This window comes from Dipodomys merriami, unplaced genomic scaffold, assembly GCF_024711535.1.
Source record: "Dipodomys merriami isolate MVZ:Mamm:240054 unplaced genomic scaffold, mDipMer1.0.p SCAF_78, whole genome shotgun sequence".
NCBI lineage: Eukaryota > Metazoa > Chordata > Mammalia > Rodentia > Heteromyidae > Dipodomys > Dipodomys merriami.
The window spans coordinates 3964962-3991598 of NW_027206379.1; the positions used below are offsets into that span (position 1 = coordinate 3964962).

The 26637-nt window shown below is 56.4% G+C and overlaps 2 protein-coding genes across 5 annotated transcripts in view; both read left to right on the forward strand.

Annotated features, from left to right (window-relative positions):
• Positions 1 to 12983, forward strand: part of Osbpl5 (oxysterol binding protein like 5) — a 63790-nt gene extending 50807 nt beyond the window's left edge. For all 3 annotated transcript variants that reach the window (XM_070009668.1, XM_070009672.1, XM_070009669.1), the window contains exons 10-22: positions 158 to 342; positions 680 to 761; positions 1365 to 1463; positions 1833 to 1929; positions 2697 to 2795; positions 8106 to 8203; positions 8526 to 8615; positions 8707 to 8843; positions 8950 to 9135; positions 9379 to 9505; positions 10185 to 10317; positions 10823 to 10925; positions 11915 to 12983. In XM_070009668.1, coding sequence (XP_069865769.1) covers positions 158 to 342; positions 680 to 761; positions 1365 to 1463; positions 1833 to 1929; positions 2697 to 2795; positions 8106 to 8203; positions 8526 to 8615; positions 8707 to 8843; positions 8950 to 9135; positions 9379 to 9505; positions 10185 to 10317; positions 10823 to 10925; positions 11915 to 12053 — 1575 coding nt within the window. In that variant the 3' untranslated portion in view covers positions 12054 to 12983. The remainder of the gene's footprint in view (positions 1 to 157; positions 343 to 679; positions 762 to 1364; positions 1464 to 1832; positions 1930 to 2696; positions 2796 to 8105; positions 8204 to 8525; positions 8616 to 8706; positions 8844 to 8949; positions 9136 to 9378; positions 9506 to 10184; positions 10318 to 10822; positions 10926 to 11914) is intronic.
• Positions 12984 to 15077: 2094 nt separating this feature from the next.
• On the forward strand, positions 15078 to 25927 carry LOC138818687 (tumor necrosis factor receptor superfamily member 23-like). 2 transcript variants are annotated; one of them, XM_070009725.1, is made up of 6 exons: positions 15083 to 15261; positions 17420 to 17534; positions 18071 to 18199; positions 18844 to 18955; positions 21630 to 21703; positions 24953 to 25927. In XM_070009725.1, exons 1-6 carry the CDS (start codon positions 15208 to 15210, stop codon positions 25057 to 25059), a joined length of 591 nt encoding a protein of 196 aa, XP_069865826.1. In that variant the 5' UTR covers positions 15083 to 15207; the 3' UTR covers positions 25060 to 25927. The 2 variants fall into 2 exon arrangements, with proteins under 2 accessions (XP_069865827.1, XP_069865826.1); XM_070009726.1 differs by lacking the exon at positions 21630 to 21703 and having other exon boundaries at positions 15078 to 15261; positions 24953 to 25042.
• Positions 25928 to 26637: the final 710 nt, after the last annotated feature.

A 26637-nucleotide genomic window follows, 5' to 3' on the forward strand; every position in this document is an offset into this window, starting at 1 on the left:
GCTTAGGGGCCACAGAAGGGGGGCAGGGGATGCCACCCCACCTCCTGCGTCTCCTTCTGGGGACACTGTGCCCCCTTCCCCACCACCCTCCAGCAGCTCCAGGCACCGGCAGGGCCCTACGCTGCTCCCGGGGCCTGACGGGGACCCTCTGCCGCAGCTAGGAGAGCCATCTCAGGTGGAGACAGTGTCAGAGGAAAACAAGAACCTGATGTGGGTGCTGCTGCGCCAGCTGCGGCCCGGCATGGACCTGTCGCGCGTGGTGCTGCCCACGTTTGTGCTGGAGCCACGCTCCTTCCTCAACAAGCTCTCCGACTACTACTACCACGCAGACCTGCTCTCCAGGTGCCCGGCGGGCGGGCGGGCGGGCGGGCGGGCGGGCGGCACACACACGGGCTGGCAGGGGAAGTGGGCGAGGGCAGTGCACCCAAGGCGCTTCCTGGAGGCGGGCAGCCCCGCTGCAGTCTGGTTAGGTAGAGGACCCACTTCCTGTGTGTGGCCTCTTTGGGAGAGGGGCTGAGAGTGCTCCTGCTTCAGGGCTTCCTGGCCGGTCGGGGGCAGCGGCTCCGGATCGTCCGGGCCAGGGTGGGTGGAGCAGAGGGAGATCCTGTGGTAAGAAGGGACCGGGGTGGGAAGATGGAGGGGACCCCAGCCCGGAGCCAATGCCCCGACCCTGCTGCAGGGCAGCCACGGAGGAAGACCCCTACCGCCGCATGAAGCTCGTGCTGAGATGGTACTTGTCTGGCTTCTATAAGAAGCCCAAGGTGAGGAAGCCCAGCACAGAGGGACTGCAGCAGCCTGCCAGGTCCCCCGGGCACCCCTGCCCACGCAGCCCCGTCCCCCGGGCACCCCTGCCCACGCAGCCCCGTCCCCCGGGCACCCCTGCCCATGCAGCCCCATCCCCCCGCCACCCCTGCCCACGCAGCCCCGTCCCCCCATTGCCCCTGCCCACGCAGCCCCGTCCCCTGAGCCACCATACAATTCTGAAAGGTCCTGGCCTCCCCGCTGTGGCCGGGGTCCTCAGAGACTAAGGCAGGTCCTGGCTTCCTGTGGAAGAACCCTAGGAATGCCAGGTGATGCTGGGGGTTCCTAGCTCCTAGAGGACCCACGTAGTCCAGTCCTGGGAAAACAGCCTCAGGCTGCGACGGCAGGAAAGAGGGTGGCGCCTCGGGAGGCCGCCGGCTGCAGGGTGTTATAGTGCTTTGCTCATGGAATCCTGGCACGGGGCGCCCAGCAGGCCACTCTGGTGGTGGGGCTGTGGCTGGACGCTGGCAGCCCAGCAGACCCCTCCCGGTGATGCCAGCGCCCACCATGCCCACCGTGCCCGGCCCAGCCTGGCTCTTTACTGGCTCCATGCTTCCCGGCAGGGGATCAAGAAGCCCTACAACCCCATCTTAGGGGAGACCTTCCGCTGCTGCTGGCGCCACCCAGAGACCAACAGCCACACCTTCTACATAGCGGAGCAGGCAAGACACCTGCCCTGCGGGCCATGGGCCACCTCTCTCGCCCAGCTTGGGTGGGCTTCCTGGCCGTAGCGGGGCTGGTCTGACCCCGAGGGCAGCCTGCCTGGCCAACCACTCCCAGGGATATTGTCCAGGAAGGCGCAGACACTGCCAGCCATGAAAGCACAGTGTCACCCGATGTGGGAGGCAGTGGGTCGCATTTCCCAGGGGGACACTCAGCGGGTGCTACGGGATTTGAGTCTGCTTCCAGGCCCTGTTTCCCTGAGGTCCCCTGCCAGTGCCCTCACGCCTGCCCCTGGGGTAGGGCGGGGAGGGGAGGGGAGCGTGCTTCTGCTCTCCCAGGGCCATCTCCAGAGCCTTCTCTACTCCTAGGTGTCCCACCACCCGCCTGTGTCCGCCTTCCATGTCAGCAACCGGAAGGATGGGTTCTGCATCAGCGGCAGCATCACAGCCAAGTCGAGGTTCTACGGTGAGGAGGGGGCTCCTCCGTGCTTCCTGGGTCTCAGAGAAGTGAGGGGAGGTCCAGGCTCCAGCGCCTCGGTGATGCCCTGACGTGCCATCCCTGTCCCTTGGGGGGGGGGTGCGCAGTGAATGCGCTCAGATCCTGCATCTGGATCTCATCACCCTCAGCTCAGGACTGCAGAGAACTCATGAGGAGTGTGGGGGAGGAGAACCTTAGAAGGACGCAGTCCAGAGCCAGGCCGTCCAGCCACAGCCGCCAGCCACTTGCATAGGTTTAGAGGGGGCCCCGGCTGGTGCTCGGAGGTAAAGTGCTGATCTAGCACTGCAGAGGCCCTGACTTCCATCTCAGCCCTGCAAGCATGTGTAAATCCAAGCAAATAAATCAGTAGACTCACTTAGTGCCAGCGGCTCTCACCTGTAATCCTAGTTACTCAAGGAGGCTGCGATCGGACAACTGAAGCCAGCCCAGGCAGGAGCACCCAGGAGAACTATCCCCAATTGACTGCGGCTCAAGTAGTAGCGTGCCAACCTTGAGTAAAAACACTAAAGGCCCTGAGTTCAAGCCCCAGTGACAGCACGCGCGTCCTGCGGCAGGCTAAATCCCTTCTGAGGATGGAGGCTGGGCGCCCACTGGACAGGGCTTTCTTCTGTGGAATGTGAGCCTCAGAGCTGCCCCTCAGGAGGTGCTGGGCCTCCGGCTGGGCTGGCGGCTGGCTGTGTGCCAGGAGCTGTCTGCACTCACCAGTCCTCCCCCGTCTCGCCCCACCTCTGCAGGGAACTCCCTGTCAGCCCTCCTGGACGGCAAGGCGACGCTCACGTTGCTGCAGCGCGGGGAGGAGTACACCCTCACCATGCCCTATGCCCACTGCAGAGGTGAGAGGGGGGCCCGGACTCGCCCTCTACAGGGCTGTCACGGCAGACACTTTGGTATCTTTCAGTTTAAAGATGCCCATATTTTGCTGGGTGCTAGGTGCTCACCCCTATAATCCTCAGAAGACTGAGATCTGAGGATCGTAGTGAGAAGCCAACCCAAGCAGGAAAGTCTCTGAGATTCTTATCTCCAATTAACCAGCAAAGGCCGGAGTGGAGCTGTGGCTCAAGGGGTAGAGTGTCAGCCTTGAGTGAAAAAGCTAAGGGACAGCATCCAGGCCCTGAGTTCAAGCCCCAGTACAGGCACAACAAAAGGTAGGTGTCAGTGGCTCACGACTCTAATCCTAGCTACTCAGGAGGCTGAGATCTGAGGATCGCAGCCTAGAGTCAGCCTAGGCAGGAAAGTAAGTGAAACGCTTACCTCCAGTTAATCACCAAAAGCCAGAAGTAGTAGAACTCTAGCCTTGAGCATGAGAGCTTAGTGTGTCCAGGCCCTGAGTTCGAGCCCAGGACCAGTGCAAACAGACAAACAAAAAAATTCATATTGCGCCTTGGCTCATCAGGCTGAGTGTTGACTTTCTTCCTTTTGAGGGCATTGTGTGTGTGGCTGCCAGGGTGGTAGATGGTAGCTGCTGCCCCGTGGCCGGCCCCACTGCCCCCGGAGATCCTCCTCAGGTCTCTGTCTTTGGTGCTCTGTGTTCTCACGGCTTTGTCCAGGGTTACTTTTTAATTAGACTTTTTTTTTTAAGAGTAATGATCTTTTTTTGCCTTTTTTTTTTGTCGGTCGTGGGGCTTGAACTCTGGGCCAGGGCGCTGTCCCTCAGCTCTTCAGCTCAAGGTTAGTGCTCTACCACTTGAGCCACAGCGCCACTTCCAGTTTTCTAGAGATTTATTGGAGATAAGAGTCTCATGGACTTTGCTGCCCAGGCTGGCTTTGAACCATGATCCTCAGATCTCAGCCTCCTGAGTAGCTAGGACTACAGGCGTGAGCCACCTGCGCCTGGCAAGAGTAATAATTTTAGGGCTGGGAATGTGGCTCAGTGGTAGAGTGCTTGCCTAGCATGCATGAAGCCCTGGGTTCAATTCCTCAGTACCACATAAACAGAAAAGGCTAGAAGTGGCACTGTGGCTCAAGTGGTAGAGTGTCAGCCTTGAGCAAAAGAAGGTCAGGGACAGTGCCCAAGCCCTGAGTTCAAGCCCCAGCACTGGCAAAAAAAAAAAAAAAAAAAAAGAATAATGATTTTGTTTTACTTATTTATTTTTGTCAATTATGGGGCTTGAACTTCAGGGCCTGAGCGCTGTCCCCATGTTCTTCAGCTCAAGGTGAGAGCTCTACCACTTGAGCCACAGAGCCACTTTCAGTTTTTCTAGTGGTTTATTGGAGATAAGAGTCTCACGGACTTTCCTGCCTGGGCTGGCTTTGAACCACATCTCAGCTTCCTGAGTACCGGCATGAGCCACTGGCACCCGGCTTATTTTTAAAAATGTAATTTCATTGTTATTACTGAATGTATAGAGGCATCACCATTGAATAAGTCAGGTAATGAGTGCGGTTCTTTTTGGACACGCCCTTCCTTTGCTTTCCCCATTTCCCTGTCCCATCCCTGCCTACAAGTTGCTTGTGGGCATATTTTTCACTTTCCACATAGTGTCTACTGCATGCCACACCTGCATTTGTTCATCCTCCCTCCCTCCATTTCTGTGCTCCCCCTCAAAGAGACAAATCCAGAAGCAAAACAACAACAAACAATAACAATAAAAATGCATGCTTCTCTTTCCTGGAATTCGTTTTGATACATAGTATTTCAGATGTTCAAAAGAGTTGCCCCACAGAGTACCTCCTTCAGTCTGTGTGCGGTGGACGCCTAGGGTCCCACACCGGTATCGCGTGCGGCGTGTTTTAGATCTGGCTTCCACGCAGGGGAGAAGGTGCGCACCATTTTGTGAGACTGTTTTCTTGAGCAGGTTCCACACCGACTTCTACCAACCCTGTGAGAGATCCCTTCCCCACGTCCTCACCGGCAGACATGGCTGCGGTTTTGCTCTTCGTGGCTGCTAGTCCACCTGGGTCAGATGGAATTCAGTGTGGTTTTGATTTGCGTTTCTTTTCGTGTGAGGAGGTTTTGCCAGCCATTTGTATGTCTGCTTCTGAGAGATGCCTGTTTAGATTCACTTGCCCTTCTATTATTAGTGATTGTTCTTTTGCTGTTTTGTTTTTTGTTTTTAGTTCTTTGTGTATTCTGGATATCATTTTGCTGCATACCTGGTAAAGATTTCTCTTCCCATTCTGTGGGTTGTCTCCTGGCTCTAATCATTTTTTGTGGGTTTTTCTTCTTCTTCTTCTTCTTTTTTTTTTTTTTGCTTGTCAGCAGCTTTTAAACTTGATGTCCTATCTGTCCATCCTTGTTCTTATTTACTGGGCAATAGGAATCCCACTCAGAAAATAATTCCTTATACCTGTATCTTCCAGCATTTTTCCCATGTTTTCCTGTAGTAGATTTGAAGTTTCAGATTTTTTACATGTTGTGTGCCAGCCCTGGGGTTTGAACTCAGGACTTGGGTACTGTCCCTGAGATTCTTTTTCTCGCTGCTCCTCCACCTGAGCCACAGTGCCACTTCTGGCTTTTTCTGAGTAGTTTATTGGAGATGAGTCTCACAGACTTTCCTGTCTGGACTGGCTTCAAACTGCGATTCTCAGATCTCCGCCTCCAGTGACTGGCCAGATCTTACTTCTTTGATCTAACTGGAGCTGATTTAGGTACACAGTAAGAGATGGGAGTCAAGTTTGAGGCTCCTGCAGGTGGATGATCATCTCTGGTGCACCAGTCCACGTAGAGTCTGCCCTTTCTCCACTGAGTGGTTTTGCTTCTGGAATAAAGACATAAAAATCACAGCTGTGTGGTTTTATACCCAGATCTTCTATTTTCTTCATATCTGCTTTTGTGCCAGTACCAAGATTATTTTGGCTGTGTAATATAACTTGAAGTCTAGTATCATGATAGCTTCTAGTACTGCTCTTTTTACTCTAGATGGCTTTTGCTATTGATAGTCTTTCATGCTTCACATGAATTTTTTTTATTGATTTTTCTATTTTTGTGAAGAATGATGTTGGGACTTAATGTGTCTTGAATTGTTGGATTCTTCCATGGTGTCTCTGAGCTTTTTCGCTCAAGTCTAGTGCTCTACCATTTGAGCCACAGCACCACTTCCAGTTTTCTGGTGGTTAACTGGAGATAAGAGTCTCATGGGCAAGCCGGGCGCCGGGCTACTCAGGAGGCTGAAGTCTGAGGATCGCGATTCAAAGCCAGCCCGGGCAGGAAAGTTCGTGAGACTCTTATCTCGAATAAACCGCTAGAAAGCCGGAAGTGGTGCTGTGGCTCAAGCGGCAGAGCGCTCGCCTTGAGCTGAAGAGCACAAGGACAGCACCCAAGCCCAGAGTTCAAGCCCCCCGACCGACAAAAAAAAGCAAACAACAACAACAACAAAGAGTCTCATGGGCTTTCCTGCCCCATCTGGCTTTGAACTGTGATCCTCACATGTCAGTAGCTAGAATTACAGGCATGAACCACCAGTGCCCGGCTTGGAAGAGTTTCCGTGGAGAATTTTTTTTTGGGGGGGTCCGGTTGTGGGGCCTGAACTCTGGGCCTGGGCACTGTCCCTCAGCTCTTCAGCTCAAGGCTAGTGCTCTACCACTTGAGCCACAGCACCACTTCCGGCTTTTTTCTTTTGCTTATGTGGTGCTGAGGAATCGAACCCAGGGCCTCATGCATGCAAGGCAAGCGCTCTACCACTGAGCCACCTTCCCAGCCCATCCGTGGAGAATTTCTGCGTGCATGTTCATCAGTGAGATTGATCTACAGTTCTCTTTTCTTCGGTCTCTGACCAGTGTTGGCACGAGTGTAACACTGGCTTCACGGAAGAGTCGGAGGAGTGCTGGTGTTAGCTCTTCTTAAAGGTCTGATGGAATTTGGCACTAAAACCATCCAGTCCACTTCTCTTTGTTGGGCAAGTCTTTATTCTACTTCAGCCTCATTGCTTCTTATAGATCTGTTGTTCGTGGTTCATCTCCTCCTGATTCAGCTTTGGTAGGCCGAGCATGTGAACATAGATATTTGTTCTGGGTTTTCCAATTTCTTTGAGTGTAGTTTTTTGAAGTATTCCCTCATGATTCTTTGGATTTCTTTGGTATTTGTTGTGATACTCACTTTTCATCTCTAATTTCATTAATTTTAGTCTCTTCACTTCTTTTTGGTCAAATTAGCTAGAGGTTTATTCATCTTAATTTTAAAAATACAATTTTTATTGATTCTTTGTATCTTTTTGTCAGTCGTGGGGCCTGAACTCTGGGCCTAGGCGTTGTCCCTCAGCTCTTCAGCTCAAGGATAGCACTCTACCACTTGAGCCACAGCGCCACTTCTGGCTTTTTCTGCTTATGTGGTGCTGAGGAATGGAACCCAGGGCCTCATCCATGCAAGCAAACACTCTACCACTGAGCCACCTTCCCAGCCCTGTATCACTTTTTTTTTCTAGTCTCTGTTTCATTCCTTTCTGCCGTAATCTTGGCAATTTCTCTTCATCTGCTAACGTGGGGCTTGGCTTCTTCACAGTTCTAGTAGAAGCGTGAGGTGCACCATCAGGCTACTTATTCATTAACTCAGTCTTTGTCAACTCTGAAGCTGCAAGTTTTCCTCCCAGCACTGCCTTGCTGTGGGTGGGGGGGGCTTTCATTGCTGTGGGTGGAGGGGGGGCTTTCACTGCTGTGGGGGGGCCTTCATTGCTGTGGGGGCTTTCACTGCTGTGGGGGGGCTTTCACTGCTGTGGGTAGGGAGGTCTTTCATTGCTGCGGGGGGGCTTTCACTGCTGTGGGGGGGCTTTCACTGCTGTGGGTGGAGGGGGGGGCTTTCACTGTGGCCAGAGTGGGAAGACTCCTGCCCCTTCACTCCTGGACAGAAAGCTGCATTGAGTGTTCAGTGTGCTGGGCACCATCCTGGGACCCATCAGGGGCAAAGGATGCCTGGCCTGAGGAGAGGGCCTGGGCACGGCGGCACGTGCCTGTGACAGATGCCATGAGAGGCTCAGGGGAGTGTGGCCTGAGCTCCTGGAGGACCTGGCCCAGCGAGGCGTGGGGGAGCTCCTGGCCCTGAGCAAAACCGAGGGAGGACCAGGGCCCCTCCCCAGGGATGTCAATCAGCGACAGGCCCGCCCCGGCTCCTCAGAGGAGCCCTGCCCCATGCCAGCTCTGCTCCTGGCGGTGTCCCCTCCCCCTCGGGCTCAGTACAGCCAGGCCTGACCCACTATCCCGGCGCTTTTCAGGGATCCTGTATGGAACCATGTCTCTGGAGCTGGGGGGGAAAGTGAGCATCACGTGTGAGAAGAACCGCCTCCAAGCCGAGCTGGAGTTCAAGCTCAAGGTACAGGTGCAGCTGCGGCGGGCAGGCCGGGCTCCCGCGGAGGAGCGAGGCCTTGGGGGTCCTGTGTGCCTCGGAGGCACTGCGGCACTTCACGTCCCAAGGACTGAGAGAGGGCAAGGGCTGCCGTCAGGTCACACAGCAAAGCCAGGACAGGCATAGCCGGGCCACTGCCACCGTGAGCGCTGGGCCCTGGGGTGAAGCAGCCTCGTCCCAGCCGTGGTGGGGACAGTGACCACTCTGTGCCCCAGGATGGGTCTCTGGATAGAGCTGCCTCTTCCTGCTGTCTCACCTGGCGTCCGTCTGTCCTGGGTCTGTCCTGCAGCCTTTCTTTGGAGGTAGTGCCAGCATCAACCAGGTGTCAGGCACAGTGACGCTGGGGGAGCAGGTCCTGGCGCGGCTCACTGGACACTGGGTAAGGATGCGCTCCTCGGCCAGCCTCGCTGGGCCCAGGGCAGCCTCTGCGCAGGCCGGCCGCTCTGACCCCACCTGGCCATCCGGGGCAGGACGGAGATGTGTTTATCAAGGAGGAAGGCAGCGGAAGCAGCGAGCTCTTCTGGAGCCCGAGCGAGGAGGTCCGTGGGCAGAGGCTGAAGCGGCACACAGTGCTGTTGGAAGAGCAAGGCGAGCTGGAGTCGGAGAGGTGAGGCCTTGCCCTGGCCGAGGGCCCCGCGGGCACGGGCGTCGGGCAGGGGTGCTGCCGGGGCCTGTGGCAGAGCGCAGGCTGGCTGAGCACCGGTCCCCCCCAGGCTCTGGCAGCACGTCACCAGGGCCATCCGGGAGGGCGACCAGCACAAGGCCACGCGGGAGAAGTCGGCGCTGGAGGAGGCGCAGCGGCAGCGCCAGCGCCAGCGCCAGCAGACCCTCACCCCCTGGAAGCCACAGCTGTTCCGCCTGGACCCGCTCACCCAGGAGTGGCACTACCGCTACGAGAAGTGAGTGGGCTGTGGAGAGCCCGCGGCCCGGGCCTGGGGCAGCCCCGGCAGGCTGCCACTGTCCCTGCGCCCAGCCAGGCCCGGACGGGAGGGACGGTCACGCGAGGCCCCTCGAAGCCCTCCCTGGAGTCCCCTGAACAGAGGGCACCCCTGGGTCACCATGGGAGGCTGAGGCCTGGGCCAGAGCAGCTAGGGCCCTCTGGAGCCACTGCCGCAGCCGATGGACCCCTGTGGACCCTCCAGCCACAGCCCTTGGGACCCCCTGAAGGACATGGTGCAGTTTGAGAAAGACGGAGTCCTACACACCCAGAGGCGGGAGACCATGGTCCACCAGGCCACCCTCCTGGGCAGCCCAGGACCCGGGCACGAGGTCAGCACCCCACCCCGTCCCCAGCCCAGCGCCTTCTCCCCACACCGTCTCCCATCCAGCCCCCCTGCCTCTGAGACCAGCTCTGCCATGCTCCTTTCCCCAGCCCACCGTGGGCCTCCACCCCTGGCTGCCCGCCCCTCCCTGTCCAGCAAGGCCCACGCTGCCCGGGCTGCAGGATGCATGCGAGCGCACGTGTGCTCCCCTCTCAAAGCCAGCCTCTGCCACGGCGCTGCAGCGCACAGGCGAGCGACAGCTCGGGCCGCCCATGCCCGCCGGGGGGGGCCAGAGGGGCAGCCCGCATTGCACACATCCGGAGCCTGGGGCAGGCAAGAGGGAAGCAGGGAGCCTCCGGAGGAAGTAGGGGGAGACGCCTCCCGTGAGGGAGGAATGCATTGGGGACGCATCCGCCGAGGCCCAGCCCACACTCTCCACATCCTGGGGGTGCCCTGCACAGGCAGAGCCCTCACCCCTTCAGAGTCACCAAGGGGACACTGAGGCCCAGAGAAACAACGTGGCTGCTCTAGTTCGTGCCAGAGTGGAGATTCAAGCCACCCTGGGTCAACTGCAGAGCCGCCAGCTTCCTTCTCCACGTCTGGTGCCAGCCTGGTGTCAGGTGCCATGTTCCCGAGAGAGGGTGGAGGGAGGGGATGCCCCCTGCCATGGCTTTGTCTCTCCACAGAGGCCCGGCCCAGACCGGAGAATCCGCAAGGCAAGCGACCAGCCGTCTGGCCACAGCCAGGTCACCGAGAGCAGCGGTTCGACGCCAGAGTCCTGCCCGGAACTGTCAGATGAGGATGGGGACTTTGTTCCTGGTGAGCCACCCTGTGGCCAGGCCCTGGTGGGCATCTTGGAGGGTGGGAGGGAGAGGTCAGGTCTACAGCAGTCCCTCTGCAGGATGGCCAGGGCCTGAGAAGCGCCGGCATCACCAGCCCCGCCGCCCCCGGGGCTCCATGAGCATGGCCAAGGAGCTAGTGAGGATGCAGCTGGGGCGGCAGGGGGAGGGAGAGCTAGGGACCATGCAGGGACACATGAGCTGCAGAGGCCATGGGAGAGGCAAGCCAGGCCTCCGTGCCTTTCCTGCGACGGACAGCCGTGTCCCCCGCGAGGCCTGCCTCTGCGGCCTCCCAGGGCTTGCCAGAGGGCCTGAACTCACTCCCCAGCTGCCCCCCACGCCTCTCCCCACCTCCCCCCTGCCTCGGGCTGGCTCCCACAGGTGTCGCAAGCAATGAGACATGGTCCACACAGGCTTCGCCCCCCCCCCAACCCCAGCTTACCCATGGCGTCTCCCATCTTCTATTTCTGGTCCCCCACATCCAGGCAGTGAGAGCCCGTGCCCCGGGTGCAGGAAGGAGGCCCAGCGGCTGTGGGCGCTGCAGGAGGCCATGCTGTCCATCCGGGAGACCCAGCAGGAGCTGCACAGGTAGCCAGGCTGCCCCGCCCCGGAGGCGGGAAGAAGGCAGGGCTGGGACAGGCTGCCAAGCAGGAGCTGGCTGAGCCGGCCAGCTGCCCAGGCTCAGCTGACATTGAGCCTGAGCTTCAAGGAAGCTACAGGAGGAACTGGTTGGGGACTTGGGGACAGCTCCAGTGTATGTAGGGACAGGGGCCACCAGAGAGAAGCTGAGATGGCCAGGAAGGGCCCAGAGTGCAACTAGACTGAAGCAGACTCTCACAGCCAAGTCCAGAGGCCCCAGACCAGGGCTGCATGAGCAGACACATCCAGTACCTCTGTCCAGGAGGACGCTGGACTCGGGGCCGCCGAGCCCTCCTCTGCTGAGGCTCCTCTCCTCTGCCCACACATGGCATCAGGAGGGACGGGGGCGGCCAGCGCTGGCCTTGAACTCAGCCTGAGCCCTGTCCCTGAGCGTTTCCACTCAAGGCCACTGCTCTACCACCTAAGCTACAGCTCCACTTCCTGCGTTTGGGTGGTTAATTGGAGCTAAGAGTCTCACGGACTTTCCTGCCTGGGCTGGCTTTGAACCTTGATCCTCGATCTCAGCCTCCTGAGTAGCTAGGATGACAGGCCTCATCATCATCCCATGAACTTGGGCCCCCGTGACCTTACTGTAGTTTCATTCCCATTCCAGTCATCAGCACCAGCCCAGCACAATCCGGGTCCCAGGGCCAGGGCTTTAGCTTACAGCTTGCTCTCCCCACAGGGGTGTCAGCAAGGATGCCAGAGCCCAGCCCCTCCCACCCCCCCTGGAAAGTGCACAGAGAAGCCCAGCACAGCGGCATGCCCGGCCGCGGGCACTAGCTAGCCCTCTGCCCCACGTACAGCCCCGACCCCTCAGGTGGAACATGCCGTCCTGACTCCCTCTCTCCTGGACACCCAGCACCTGGCCGGGCACAGGGAGGGGGGAGGCGGGCAGTGCAGCCCCCCACAGCTCCCTCTCCTGTCATGCATTCCAGGCACCTCTCGGCCATCCTGAGCTGCACAGTTCGGACCAGACAGGCACCAGCCCCAAGCCTCCTGCACAGCCCCCGCACCTGGTTTCTGCTCTGTGTGTTCCTGTCCTGCCAGCTCTTCATGAACTACATCCTTAAATAAGAGCTCTTTGAGACTGGGGACAGGGGTATCGTCTGCCCATCTGCCTCCCAGGCACCCAGCACTTTATGCCAGACCCACGGAAGCAGAGAGGACGGCACACAGGGGACCACAGGCAGGGCCTGGGGCCACCAGGGCTCTGTGACCCCAGTGTGCTGTGGGACCGAGCGGGGGGTGGGACACTGGCCTCTCCCATGGGGCCCTCTGCCCAGCACCGGCCTTAATGCTAAAGCCAAATTCAGCTTCTGCTCTGTACCTGTCCCTGGTCCTCACGCCCACACTTGCGACATGGCATGGATGGATCTGGGGGACAGAGGGGCTGCCCAAGGCTTTGCATGGCCACACCACAGTGGCAGTGAGCCAGGAGGGGTCCAGAAGCAGGCTGAAGCAAAGAGCCAGCAGCCACCCGGCTCCTCGGCCTGAGACCCAGCCACGCTGCTGAGGTCCTGGGGCCACCGTGGGAAGGACAGCGGGGCTCTCACCCGCCATGGCGTTCTTTGGATGGGAGCAAAGACAGGTAGGTACCAGACCATCCCCAGCCCAGCAGCCAGAGCTCAGCGGCGGCCGGGGTGCCCTGGTGACAGCAAGTGGGGCATGGAGCCCCAGAGGACAGGGGGCCGCAGCCTGCCGCATTGTCTTCCTGTTCCCTTTTTTTACACATAACTGCAATATTGGAGCCGCTGCCTGCAGTGGTCGGCGCCTGGCGGCCGTCAGTGGCACTGTGTGTGTGTGAGAGAGAGAGCGAGAGAGTGTGCGTGTCAGCATCTACCTGGATTCACATTCGGAGCCTTAAACTAATCTGTGGGTGTCATCCCAGCCGTAGCTGATCATTTCATTTTCCAAGTTTGTACCCAGTTCTTGTCTTCACATCTCCTATTGGGAACATGTCTAGATTCTTTGCCTTGAATAAATGGAAACACATGTTGCCCGTTCTGTGGGGAGTTGTGGGGAATGACGGTTCCCAAGGAGAGTGGGTAACCAGCTTGGGGATGTCAGGAGCAAACGGTGTGGAGTTGACAGCGGGGAGGGCAGAGAGCTGGCCTCCTGCACTGGCAGGTGAGTAGGGCAAACTCAAGATTGCCTGTGCTGATCCTGGCATGGTCCCCTCCTTCACTGTGAGCTCTTAGGACCACAGTTCAAAGCCATTCCGGCCAGGAAAGTCTGTGAACCTCTTATTTCCACTAAACAGAAAAAAAAAAAAAAAAAAGCCAGAAGTAGAGCTGTGCCTCAAATGGTAGAGCACTGATCATGAGTAAACGGGGCTCAGGGACAGCACCCAGCACCTGAGTCTAGAATAGGGATCAAACACAAGGCCTGGTATGTGTTAGGCAAGCACTTAGACACTCTTCCACATCCACACCCTTATCTCAAGTTTTAAAAACACAAAAGCCCTTTAAAGCCAAGCAGGCAGGCTCTCCCTCAGGCCAGGGCAAGAGGCTTGCTGGAGCCCAGAAGCTTCACAGAAGACAAGGTGATTATCAGGACCCTACCTCAAAAATACAAAACAAAAACAACCACTGGCACAGGTGGCTCATTCCTGTCCTCGGAGCTGCTCTGGAGGCTGACATCTCAGCAGCACAGTTCCAAGCAACCCTGGGAGGGAAGTCCTCTCCAATTAACCACCAGAAAGCCAGAAGTGGAGCTGTGACTCAAATGATAGAGCACCAGCCTTGAGCAAAAGGCCTCAGGAACAGCGCCCAGGATCTGCATTCAAGCCCCAAGACCAGCACTCAAAACTCAATGAAAAACGCTGGTATGTTAGAGAGGCAAGTGTGTGATAACACAGCTACTCTGCCAGGAAAGCTGGAGAGGGCGAAGCAGCCCCAGGGAACCCCTTCCAGAAGAAAGGGCCAGCCTGCCCTTCGGGAGCCTGGTAAGGGGCCTGTGGAGGGCTCTGAGCAGGGAGACACACACCAGGCCCTGACCGAAGTCATTCTGGTGCCAGCCCAGACACAGCCTCCAAAACCCCAGGGCCAGAACCCCGGGCTCCTGCCTGTCCCATCTCCTCGGGCCCCTGACCTGGCTTGTTTACCCGGGATTTCGGGCTGGGGCCTGGCTCAAGCGGTGCAGCACCTGCCTAAGCAAACACTAGGTCCCGAGTGGGGTCTAAAACGCCCCCCAAACTGGCTCCCTATTCATGGCAGAGGCTGCACCCCCACCAGCCTCAAACTTCCACCTGAGGGGCTGGGAAGGTGGCTCAGGTGGTAGAGCGCCAGCCTTGCGCTGAAGAGCCGAAGGACAGACAGCGCCCTGGCCCAGAGTTCAAGCCCCAGGCCCGACAAGAAAAAAGTCCCACCACCAGGGGCTGGGAAGGTGGCTCAGTGGTAGAGCGCTTGCCTTGCATGCATGAGGCCCTGGGTTCGATTCCTCAGCACCACATAAGCAGAAAAAGCCGGAAGTGGCGCTGTGGCTCAAGTGGTAGAGTGCTAGCCTTGAGCTGAAGAGCTGAGGGACAGCGCCCAGGCCCAGAGTTCAGGCCCCACAACCAGACCCCCCGCAAAAAAAACGAAAACAAAACAAAAGTCCCACCTGACTCAAGAAAGCCGAGCCACGGGGCCGGAAGCCGCAAGCGCTCGCGGCCTGCAGGGCTCCGCCGGCCGCCCGTGGTTTTCTTTTTTTTTTTTTTTCTTCCGCCCGTGGTTTTCATTTGCAGAAATGTCAGCGTGGGGGTGGAGCCTGCGCAAAGCGTGGGGGGAGGGGGGAGCGTGCGCGCAGGCGCACGGCGGATTCGCCAGCTGGGCTCCGAGGGCGCCGAGCTGTGGTGTTTCCGGAAGTCCAGAGACGCCGGGGGACCGCGGGGCCGGGGACCGCGAGGCCGGGACAGTGGGCCACGAGCCAGCTACACCCGATGAGTGCGGTGCCTTGCCCTGGAGATGAGATGTGGGCTCTGGGGAAAGCCGGCCCCATCCATGGCCGACAACCTACGGAAGCCTTCCGGCCTGGGCGGCGGGAAGAGCGGAGGGGAGCCGGAGGGGGGGGGGGTCCCAGAGATAAGGGGCGGGGCCCTGGGTAAGGGGCGGGGCCCTGGGTAAGGGGCGGGGCCCGGCGACTGTAGTAGCCGCGAGACGGCAGACGGGCCTCAGACCAGCGTGGACCGGGGGCCGGAGAGGATCCGGGAGAGCGGGGCGGCCGGGAGTCCCGCGGGGACCCTGGGCGCATGGCCGCGGGCCGGGCGCGCGTTCGGAGGTGGCTGCTCGTGCTCCTGATCCAGGTGAGCGGAGCCTCACGGCGGCGGGGCTCGGGGCCGGGCGCGGGGTGCGGAGAGCGGGCGCGGGGCGCGGAGAGCGGGCGCGGGGCGCGGAGAGCGGGCGCGGGGCGCGGAGAGCGGGCGCGGGGCGCGGAGAGCGGGCGCGGGGTGCGGAGAGCGGGCGCGGGGCGCGCGGCTCTGCGCGGCCGGACGCGGTCGCACCTGTGGCCGGGTCCCCGGAGCTGCCCGGCGGGCGCACGAGCCAGGCCCCGGGAGGAGGAAGCCGCGGGGGGACCCAGAGCCCCGGCCCTGGCCGCGGGTGTCCGCGAGCACCTGCCTGCCACTGGCTTCGGCTGGGAGCGGACCCGGGCTCCGGGGAGGCGCGCCCCTCTCCGGGACGGGGTGGGGGAGAGGTGCACCTCTCTGGGACAGGGGACTGGGGGAGGAGGGGGGAGGCGCGCCCTCTCTGGGATGGGGGACAGGGGACAGGGAGGAGGGGAGGCGCGCACCTCTCCGGGAGTGGGGGGGGGGGAGGCTCGAGCTCCGGAAGTGGGGGGGGGTCAGGGAGCGGGGTTGGAGGGGTTGGATCAAAAGTTGGGCGTTGCTCAAGTGGAGCGTGCTAGCGCCTTCAGCTGAGGAGCCAAGCAAACCCTGGCACCGGCCGCCAGCCTGGGTCGGAAATCCACGAGACTCATATCCAATTAATCACGGAAAGTTGGAAATGAACGAAAGGAAATCAGCACTCGGACCCAAAATTCGAGCCCCAGGACCGGCAAAAAAAAAAAAAAAAAAAAGTGGTGCAAACGGCCAGGGTGGCCCCAGCTGTAATCCTCGTTAGCTGGGAAGCTGAGCTCTGAGGATCTCAGTCCGGGAGACTGTTGTTCCGAGTTGATTACCAAAAAAGTTAGCAAAAAGCTGGGGGAGGGCTGGGAATGTGGCTTAGTGGTAGAGTGCTTGCTTTGCATGCATGAAGCCCTGGGTTCAGTTCCTCAGTATCACATACACAGAAAAGGCCACAATGATGCCCTAGCTCAAGTGGTAGAGTGCTGGCCTTGAGCAAAAGTTCAGGGACAAGCACCCAGGTCCTGAGTTCAAGCCCCAGGACACACATACACACACACACACACACACGGGGGGTTTTAATTCAAGATGTCAATTTATGTGTACCGTGCATCTTGACCCGTGTCACCCCCTCCTACCTCTCCTAGTATTTTCTGTATAATTTTTTTTTTTTTATCAAGTCAGGGGTGGAGCCTTACACTCTCCTCAGAAGTGGAGATTAGGTTTGAGGCTAGGCTTGGGAAAAAAAAAATCACAAGACCCTGTCTCAACCAATAAGTTGAGCTCTGTGGTGTACACCTGTCACCTGGGATATACATGGAACTTAAATAGGGAGATCAAAGTCCAGGTGGGTCCTTGGCATAAATGTGAATTCCCACTTTAAATAAAAAATTAGGCATAGCTCAAGTGGTAGAGCACCTGCCTCGCAAGCACAAGACCTGAGTTCAAACCCCAGCACTGCCAAAATAAAAACCAAAGGAAGTCAGAAAGAGCGGTGGTGGCTATCCATTGGGAAGCTGAGTGGCTGTGAAATGCCCTTTGGGATATTTTTCCAGAGGAAATAAGATAAATGCTTGTTGTTGTGTGTTGTTTCAATTGTGGTAAAGCTTTGCTAAACCTAACATTTCCAAAAAGCTCCAGAAGTGGAGCTGTGGCTCAATGATAGAGCACGGACAGCGCCCAGGCCCTGAGTTCAAGCCCCAGAACTGGCACACACGCAGGCACACAGAAAAGCAGCAAATGACTGAAGGGGGAAAAGGTGCCCAAAAGACCACACCAACAAAAAAGTCAGAGGAGAGACAAGATGTATTGTTAGCAGAGCTAACACGTTCAGGAAAGGAGAAAAAAATGGTGCTGACCGGCTCCTCCGAGGACCCTTACACAGTCCAGGTTGGAGGAGAAGGGGTGTTTCCTCACAAGGACCAGTTACTGCCACCTGCCGGGCCTTCCCTGGGAGCACAGGCCCCAAGGTCCAGGACCGGCTTTGGAGAGCTCCTGTCTGGCCACCCGTGCTTATGTAAGCCACAGATTCCTGCTTCCTCTCCTCCATCCTTCCTGTCACCTGTGGAGAAACCACAGATGTGGTTTGTCAATAAGACAGTTCTTGTCTCTCTACCCCAAGGTCGCCACCACAACCCAACTACGTTCAGAGCGCCGTGCGCAGCTGGGTAGGCCTGAGCCCTGCAGCCCGGGCGAGTTCTGGTCTGATGGCCGGTGCTGCCTGCTCTGTCCTGCAGGTGAGTTCCGGAAGGGGCCTGATACCATATCCTGGGTTTTTGTGGCCTTTCAAGTAGAAGAGGCCTGAGCTGGTTGAGGAAAATGTGGACCAGGGGCTATACAGCCGTTTCCTGCTCCCGCCCCAGGCAGGGTCTCCTGTCTGCAGACACTCCTTTCTCTGGGCACTGGTGGCTCACACCTCTAATCCTGCTTACTCAGGAAACTGATCTGTGGATCAAAGTTCAAAGCCAGTGTATGCAGGAAAGTTCGAGAGACTCTTACCTCTAATTAATCACTAAAAAGCTGGAAGTAGAGCTGTGGCTCAAGTGGTAGAATGCTAGCCTTGGGCACAAAAGCTCAGGGACAGAGCCTGGGCCCTGGGTTCAAATCCCAGGAGCAGTGCACACGCACATGCTCATGCACGCGAGCACACAGACACAGAGAAGCGCTTTTATTGACTCACTCACTAGAGGATCCTTGGGCCTGATGGACCGCACAGACTTGACCCAAGCGCAGCCTGGAGCATCTGACCTCTGACCTTCACATCCTCTCACAGGTGAATACGTGAGCCAGGCCTGCGTGAGCCCCCACACCCGGGGATCCTGCGTGAAGTGTGAGCCAAGGACCTTCACCACATCCGCCAATGGCCTGCCTGCTTGTCAGCCCTGTTCCACCTGCGGTGCAGGTGAGCTTGCTTGCATGGGGCCTTGAAGCCACACCGAGGCAAGTCGGGAATATGCCTGTCCACAGAAGGCGTCAGCCCTGAGCCCAGATACCGAGCTGTGGGGCTTCAGTGCATAGCTATGAAACTTGGGAGACCCAGAGTCTTCACCCAGCTTTGGGATGAGATGGAAAGCGACAGCCAGCCCCAGGCTGAAACCAGAGCTCCCTGCCCGCACGCTGGGCCTCGAGCCCACGAGCGTGGCACACCACAAGGTCTCACAGGAAAGTCTGGCCAGAACCCAGGACCTGGAGGTGACGGGCTCCAGGGAGGGGGGCCAGTCCATTAGGTGCTTCGGGGCAGTGGGGAGGGTAGCTGAAATGCGGGCAGGGGTGAGAGGTATAAGTCAGGATCCCCGGGGCCAGGCCTCAGGGTGACTGAGACTGTGGTACGGGATGCTGAGTGTGCACATCTGAGCCCCAGCCCATGGATCACAGGAGGGGAGCTTGTAGCAACTTGTTTAGTGCTCGCTGGAGAAGACCTAGGGTCCCTGCTTTGCTTGTCTGGTTAATCCATCCAGGGGACACATTATGTCCCTATTTGGGTGACAATGCCCAAATAAGGACAGTGCCATCTCCTTGAAGTGACACCACTTTCTCTGGCCACAGACCAAGAAATGGTGGTGGAGTGCTCATCAACCCGGAACCGGGTGTGCCGGTGCAGGAGTGGCCATTTCTACCTGGCTCCAGAGTCCATTGAATTCTGTGCCCCATGTACCAAGTAGGTGACTCATTGGGGAAGTATGCTGGCAGGGTGGGGGTAACCCCGGCTAGGCCTGGGTGGAGGGGACCCTACAAGCTGCCGCATGCGTGGCGCAGCGGGTTGCCACAGCACAGACCAGAGCGACGGCTGCCCGCTCAGCCCGTCCCATCTGTGTTCCCACCACAGGCCCCACACACCGGAGAGCCTCTCCCCTACCTCGAGGCCCTTCCCTTCTGCTCTTAACTTGCTCCTCGCGTAGCTCACTTCCCAAGCCTCTGCAGCCCTCTCTGTCCCGTCAGAACCCCAGTAACCTCAGATCACTGCTCACCTGTCGCCGGCCAGCTCTCGGGCGGGCACTCTCCTGCCAAGCCCTGGTTCCTCTGGTCACCTTTCCTTGAGTTGTTGGCCTTCGTTCCTGACATGTGTTCACCCAGCCACAGGAAAGGATGTGCATCACCTTAAGTCTGACCTTTGGGGAAAGAAACCTTACGCTGCGCAGCTGTGTGCGGGACGCGGGTGCGGGACACGGGCTGGGACAGGACGGCCCTTCCAGCACCCGGAGGCTTCCCAGTTCTGGCATGTGGACTTGCTGGCCGTTTCTGGGAGACCCCTCTTTTCAGACTCTGGGGCCTGAGGCCAGGGACTCACTACCCAGCTCGGGGGCCGAGGACGCCCCTGCCAGAGAGACGGACAGCAGGGACTGGCTTGTGTGGAAGCAGGGCTGTCTCCAGGGCTCTCTGCTTTGTGGTACCGGAGGATCTGATTTTCAGGAGAGCAGGAGGAATACTCTTGATAACAGAGAGCAAGTGCTGGCCAAGATTTTTAGAGAAATTCAGGGAGATGCAGAAGGTTGGTTTGTTCGTTTTTTGTGCCAGTCCTGGGGCTCAGACTTAGGGCCTGGACTCTGTCCCTTTGCTGTTCAGCTCAAGGCTGGCGCTCGACCACTTGAGCCACAGCTCCACTTCTGACTTGAATTTTTTATGTAGTTGTACAAAGAGGTCACAATTCCACAAATCAGATTATGAGTGCAGTGCCTGTTGAAATAAGCTTTGCCTCCCTTCTGTCATTCTCCCACATTCCGTTCCCAGCCCTGCCTTCAGGTTACACATGCAGCTCAGTGTTTACATAAAGCACCTTGTCTGTAACAGGGCATTTACTCACCCTTCCTCTCCCTGCTCACCTGCCCCACCCTCGTTCCCTGTCAGCAACATGCTTCTGCTGCTTCTAACTCCTATGTTACACAGTGGGTCAGATGTGAAGAGAAGTTAAATCTTTGGACAATTTGTCCAAATACATAGAACCTTGTGTACATGCACATTCATATTTACAGCTTGATGCAATCCCATTTGCTGACTCTCCCAGCCCCTGCCACTCAAAATTTTCTGCTATACCAATAAATTCTAATGCTTCTCACTCCCTGGAGTGTTTCAAGGTTAGTGGTCTTACATTGGGGTCTTCCATCCAGTTTGATTTTGGTATTAGTGCAGAATGACAGATAGGAATCCAAGTTTAGTCTTCTACATAGGGACGTCCACCTTTCCCTTCTCACTGCCTGTGAGGCTTGGGGCATTTCCTCGCCTGGGCAGCTATTGAGGCCCCTCCTGGGATCCAGTGGCCCTGACACTTTCCTGCTGAGCAGCAAGCAGGTCCTTCAGGCCAGCAGGTATTTCTGTCCCCTTCCAAACCTCCAAGACTTCACATCCAGAGCTGTGCATTTGTTTCCCTTTCTTGGTGAGGTGAGTGTGTGGGTCTCAGGAACAAAAGGAGAAGGAGAAGAAGGAGAGAAGGAAGAAAGAAGAAGCCAGCGGCTGGGCTTTTCTGCCAATGCCATAGCCCAGTGCCTGCCCGCTTGAGCAGGGGAAGCTCTCAATTTGAACTGTCACCATTTGCCTATCTTCCCTGAGTCCCCACTTCTGACTTTTTGCTGGTTTATTGGAGATAAGAATCTCTCAGAGCCGGGCGCCAGTAGCTCAAGCCTGTAATCCTAGCTACTCAGGAGGCTGAGATCTGAGGATCACGGTTCAAAGCCAGCCCGGACAGGAAACTCTGTGAACTCTTTCTCCAATAAACCATCAGAAAACCGGAAGTGGCGCTGTGGCTCAAGTGGTAGAGGGCTAGCCTTGAGCTGAAGCGCTGAGGGACAGCGCCCAGGCCCAGAGTTCAAGCCCCATGACTGACTAAGAAAAGAAAGAATCTTTCAGACCACCCTGCCTGAGCTGGTTTTGAACCACAAGCCTCAGATCTCAGTCTCCTTAGTAGCCACAGGTGTCCGGAAGGGATCAGCACTTGGTACTGTGGCTCTTAGGCCAGTTCCAGCTGCTCTTTGAAAGTGATAGAAGTGTGCAAATGCATGCCACATAGGAATAAAAAAGGAGCCTGCGATCCTTGAACCTCAGATCCAAGGACAGGGTCCTGTTCCTTCCCTCTACACACCACTTAGGAGGCTACAGATATTCAAGGACGAATAGAAAATAGTAAAATTACGTGTTACTGAGAATCACAGTGGCATTGTTAGCAGTCTGGTCCCAGTTGTTTAAGCTGTGAGAATCTCTGTGTGCCCAGGCCCTTTTCCAGGTTCCCAGCCAGCCCACACAGTGTGTGCGTCCTGACGTGAGCGGGATGCATCCAGCCCTTGCGTGTTCTGTAGGTGGATCCAGGGCCCAGGCCTCAAGTTAAGTGTGTGTCTCTCTAGGTGTCCTGAAGGGAGGCCCGTTCTGCAGCAGTGCAGTGCCACAGCCAACACAGTGTGCAGTTTGGATGTTCTAAGTAAGAGAAGCTTTTATTCTGTTTTTGGTTTTATGTACTAGAGTTTGAACTCAGAACCTTAAGCTCTCTCTTAGCTTCTTTTGTCAAGGCTGGTGCTCTACCACTTGAGCCACATTATCACTAGGGGATTTGTTTTTTTGTCAGTCATGGGGCTTGAACTCGGGGCCTGGGCGCTGTCCCTTCCTGAGCTCTTCAGCTCAAGGCGAGTGCTCTACCACTTGAGCCACAGCACCACTTCCGGTTTTCTGGTGGTTCATTGGAGATTAGCATCTCATGGATTTAGTGTCAGGCTGGCTTTGAACCTCAATCCTCAGATCTCAGCCTCCTGAGTAGCTGTGATTACAGGTGTGAGCCAAACTTTGGAATTTTTAATGGTTAATTGGAGATAAAGAGTCTCATTGGCTGGGAAGGTGGCTCAATGGTAGAGCGCTTGCCTTATATTCATGAGTCCCTGGGTTCAATTCCTCAAAACCACATAAGCAGAAAAAGCTGGAAGTGGCTCTGTGACTCAAGTGGTAGAGTGCTCGCCTTAAGCTGAAGAGCTGAAGGTCAGCGCCCAGGCCCCATGACTGATTTGTCTGTGGTGGCTTGAAACCATGATCTTCTAGATCTCAGACACCTGTAGAGTTGACATTACAGGCATGGGAACGCTTGTAGTACAGCAGCAGGAGTCGCAGAGGGTGCTCTGGAGAGCTGGGGTGGTTCAGGTGGCGGGGGAGCCTTGCAGAAGGAAAGACCAGGCTGCCCTTGGGAGAAGGCTGAGAAGCTGTGCGCTGTTCAAGTGTGGAATTCAGGTCCTGCCACCTGGGCGAGGTCCTGGGCGCTTGCTTGCCCTGGATAGCTTGTTTGATTAGTGAGAAAACCTGTGGTTTCCGCTACAGGGTTAATTCCTCAGTTCTGATTGGGCAATGAGGAATCACGTGCTTCCAGCTTTTTAGTGGTTAGTTAGAGATAAGAGTCTCTTTCCTGGAGCTGGGAAGGTGGCTCAGTGGTAGAGCGCTTGCCTTGCTATGCCTGAGGCCCTGGGTTCAATTCCTCAGTACCACACTAGCAAAAAGCCAGGAGTGGCCCTGTGGCTCAAGTGGTAGAGCACCATCCTTGAGCTGAAGAGCTGAGGGACAGTGCCCAGGCCCAGAGTGCAGGCCCCGTAACCGGACCCCCCCCCCAAAAAAAAGATCTGAAACCTTAAATCTACTGCAGGAAAATGTCGGAACCCCCAAGAGCTTATAGGCACATGTACGATTTTTTCTGACTAGGACTTCAGATGCTCAGAGTATAGGAGCAAGAATTGCCAAATGAAATCAATCACTGGTGGCTCATGCCTGTAATCCTAGCCACCCAGAAGGCTGAGAATTGAGGATTGCAGTCTGAATTCAGCCCAGGAAGAAAAGTCTGTGAGACTCTCTATCTCCAGTTAACCAGCAAAAATTCAGAAGGGGAGGTGAGACTCAAGTAGCAAAGCACTAGCCTTGAGGACAAAACTCAAGGACAGCACCAAGGCCCTGAGTTTATTAGGCTCCAGGACTAACACAAAAATAAGTCCCCAAATGGGGCTACATCAAAATAGTTCCTGTGCAGCATAAGAAACAGGCACCAGAGCCAAGAGATAGCACAAAGAACAAGGGACAATCTTAGCCAACACTCAACAGATAAAGGATTAAGATCAAGAATATACAAAGAGCTCAAAAGATTAAACAGCTATGAAATCAATAATTAATAAATGGACAGGCAAACTGAACAGACAGTTCTCAGAGGAAGAAATACAAATGGCTGACTGAGACCTAGAGAAATGCTCACCTCCTCACCTGCAGAGGACCTGCAGATCAAAGACATACTAAGACCCCAGCTCACCCAGTCGGAATAGCCGCCACCAAGAAAACCACCACCTGTGGGAAAGGCAAGACACTGGGGCAGCCCAAACCAGGGCAGCCACGGTGGAGCCCGCAGGGAGGCCCTCCCCGTGACCCGCCCAAGCACACGGGACCTGTGTGCAAAGGGTTCTTAAGTCAGTGTACAAGAAAGATATCCAGGGCTGGGAAGGTGGCTCAGTGGTAGAGCACTTGCCTTGCATGCCTGAGGCCCTGGGTTCGATTCCTCAGCACCACATAAGCAAAAAGAAAAAAGCCGGAAGTGGCGCTGTGGCTCAAGTGGTAGAGCGCTAGCCTTGAGCTGAAGAGCTGAGGGACAGCGCCCAGGCCCAGAGTTCAGGCCCCACGACCGGACCAAAAAAAAAAAAAAAAGAAAGATATCCACACATCTGTTTATTCCATCATAGACAATAACAGATGGATGGCTAAAGATGTGAGATATATAATGGAATATTTTATAGTCATAAAGAAGATAAAATCATGTCATTTGCAGAAAGTAGATGTAATTTGTTTTGTTTTTTTTGGATCCGGTCACGGGGCCTGAACTCTGGGCCTGGACGCTGTCCCTCAGCTCTTCAGCTCAAGGCTGAAGGCTAGCGCTCTACTACTTGAGCCACAGCACCACTTCCGGCTTTTTTCTTTTTGCTTATGTGGTGCTGAGGAATCGAACCCAGGGCCTCATCCATGCAAGGCAAGTGCTCTACCACTGAGCCACCTTCCCAGCCCAGAAAGTAGATGTAATTGAAAGGCATCATATTGAGCAAGACAAGCTTTAAAAAAAATGTGTGTTTTCATGTATATGTGGAAACTTGACCTAAATGACACCCATATTCATGGACATGCACATTCACACCTGTGGATAAAGTGGGAGAGGGAAGGAAAAAAGAAACATAGAAGGTGAATAATTTTGTAATACATTCCAAGTATATACGAAGGCAGTTTAAAGAAACAGCCAGGGGCTGTGGCTCATACCTGTAATCTATTTACTTGGCTGAAATCGACTGCACCCAGGCCCAGAGTTCAAGGCCAAGCACTGACAGGAAAAAAAAAAAAAGAGGGCTGGGAAGGTGGCTCAGTGGTAGAGCGCATGCCTTGCATGCCAGAGGCCCTGGGTTCGATTCCTCAGCACCACATAAGCAAAAAGAAAAAGCCGGAAGTGGCGCTGTGGCTCAAGTGGTAGAGTGCTAGCCTTGAGCTGAAGAGCTGAGGGACAGCGCCCAGGCCCAGAGTTCAGGCCCCATGACCGGACCCAAAAAAAAAAAAAAAAAAAAAAGAATATCAGAAGGCTGAGATCTGAGGATCATAGTTCAAAGCCAGCGCAGGCTGATTCCCAACCTTACCAGAACATTTTCTGTTTTGTTTTTTTTTCTTCTACTTTTAGGTAAGAGAAACCGATGGTGGCTACTCAGCATTCTGCTCACGCTGGTTGTGATAGCTGGTAATGTCTTATATGTCACAAAGGATGGCAGCCAGGGCTCACATGTATAATTCCAGCTACTCAGGAAATGTGAGGATCATGGTTCGAAACCAGCCTGGGCAGGAAATCCCATGAGACTCTCAGCTCCAATCAACCACCAAAAAGCCAGAAGTAAAGCTGTGAGTCAAGTGGTAGAACCCTAATCTCAAGCCAGAAAAACTCAAGGACAGAGCCCAGGGCCTCAACCCCAACATTTCTGCAGACTCTGGCTTCAGACAGCACCCTCTGCGCCCTCAGGGCCCCTCTTGGCATCTGGCTCTTTGGGGACAGGGGTCCTGTCCTGTCCTCCAACCAAGGGTCCCTTGAGCCCAGAGTAGGCTGGTCAAGGAGTCTGACTCGGGTCGGGAGCGGACATACGGCTGCCAACTGGGGCTGAAGAAGGGGAGCGGGAGCGTGGCAGCCAGACCCTCGAGCCAGACCCGCAGGAGCAGGACCACCAGACAGCCGGACCTGACAGACAGTAGGACCACCACGTGGCTTAAGGACTTTACAATCCTAATCCTTATCGTATGAAAATGAATGATCTCCGGAGGATCGTGGTTCAAAGCCAGCCCGGGCAGGAAAGTCTGTGACACTCATCTCCAGTAAACCACTAGAAAACTGGAAGTGGCGCTGTGGTTCACGAGGTAGAGCGTGCACCTTGAGCTGAAGAGCGCAAGGACAGCGCCCAAGCCCAGAGTTCAGACCCCACAACCGACAAAAAAAAAATTAAAAAAATGATCTCATTGAGGCCATTCAGATGCTCCTGATAGACTCCTCACCAGACTTGAAATCAAGTCTGCAGGGCCTGCGATGTAGCTCAGGCATAGGGCAGGCTCCTGGCATGTGCCCAGCCCTGGCTTCCATCCCCAGCACCAAAAAGATCCAGGGCCGTGCCAGTGCAGTCACGGCTTCCCATCCTGTGTGACTTCCTGGCAGCAGGCACACGGTGCTCATCTGTCTGTCTCTTCAAATGATTCCAAGTTCCCTAGAAGTGCCGCAGCGGGCAGGCCCACGCACAACGCAGTCACATGACCCTAGTACAGTTTTGACACAGTGAGGTTGACAAAGGGTCTTGCTCTGTGTTGGCTCATCACAATGTAGATTGTAGATCCCCACCACTGGGTCCCCCGGCTGTCAGTCATCGCCCCACAGGAAGCCCCAAATCTCTCCCACCCTCCGGCCTTCCCGGGTGGAGAATCACACACACAGGCTATGAGGCCTTTTGGGATGGGACCCCCCACTGTACGTCCTTCCACGCTGTCCTATGCAGCCTCCGTCTGTGACCTGCTTGACCCAGGGATGTTCCCCATCAACAGGCCACTTGCTCTGCTTCCACCCGTTTCCTCCAGGATGCTTGGTTGTTTGCAAGGTTTGGCTCCTGCTGCCTTCACGCACACACGCACACACGCAGTGGTTCAGTCTTTCGCTTCACCTCCATGGTGTGTTCAGACCACCCTGTATTGTATAAGGGAGGCAGAATCTTCCCTCTGCCCCTGGGGTCTCTCCTCCAGCCCCGAGCTAGCAGTAGACATTGGAGCCAACCAAAGGGGAGAAGCATAAACTTCAACTCAGGGCCTGGGTACTGTGCAAGAGTTCAAGTCCTGGAG

Bases quoted from the DNA above. Each gene is read 5' to 3' on its own strand.
- LOC138818687 (XM_070009725.1), top strand. From the start codon at position 15,208: ATGGCCGCGGGCCGGGCGCGCGTTCGGAGGTGGCTGCTCGTGCTCCTG. The intron at 15,262-17,419 runs GTGAGCGGAGCC...CTCTACCCCAAG, and splicing joins TGCTCGTGCTCCTGATCCAG to GTCGCCACCACAACCCAACT. The intron at 18,956-21,629 runs GTAGGTGACTCA...GTGTCTCTCTAG, and splicing joins TTCTGTGCCCCATGTACCAA to GTGTCCTGAAGGGAGGCCCG.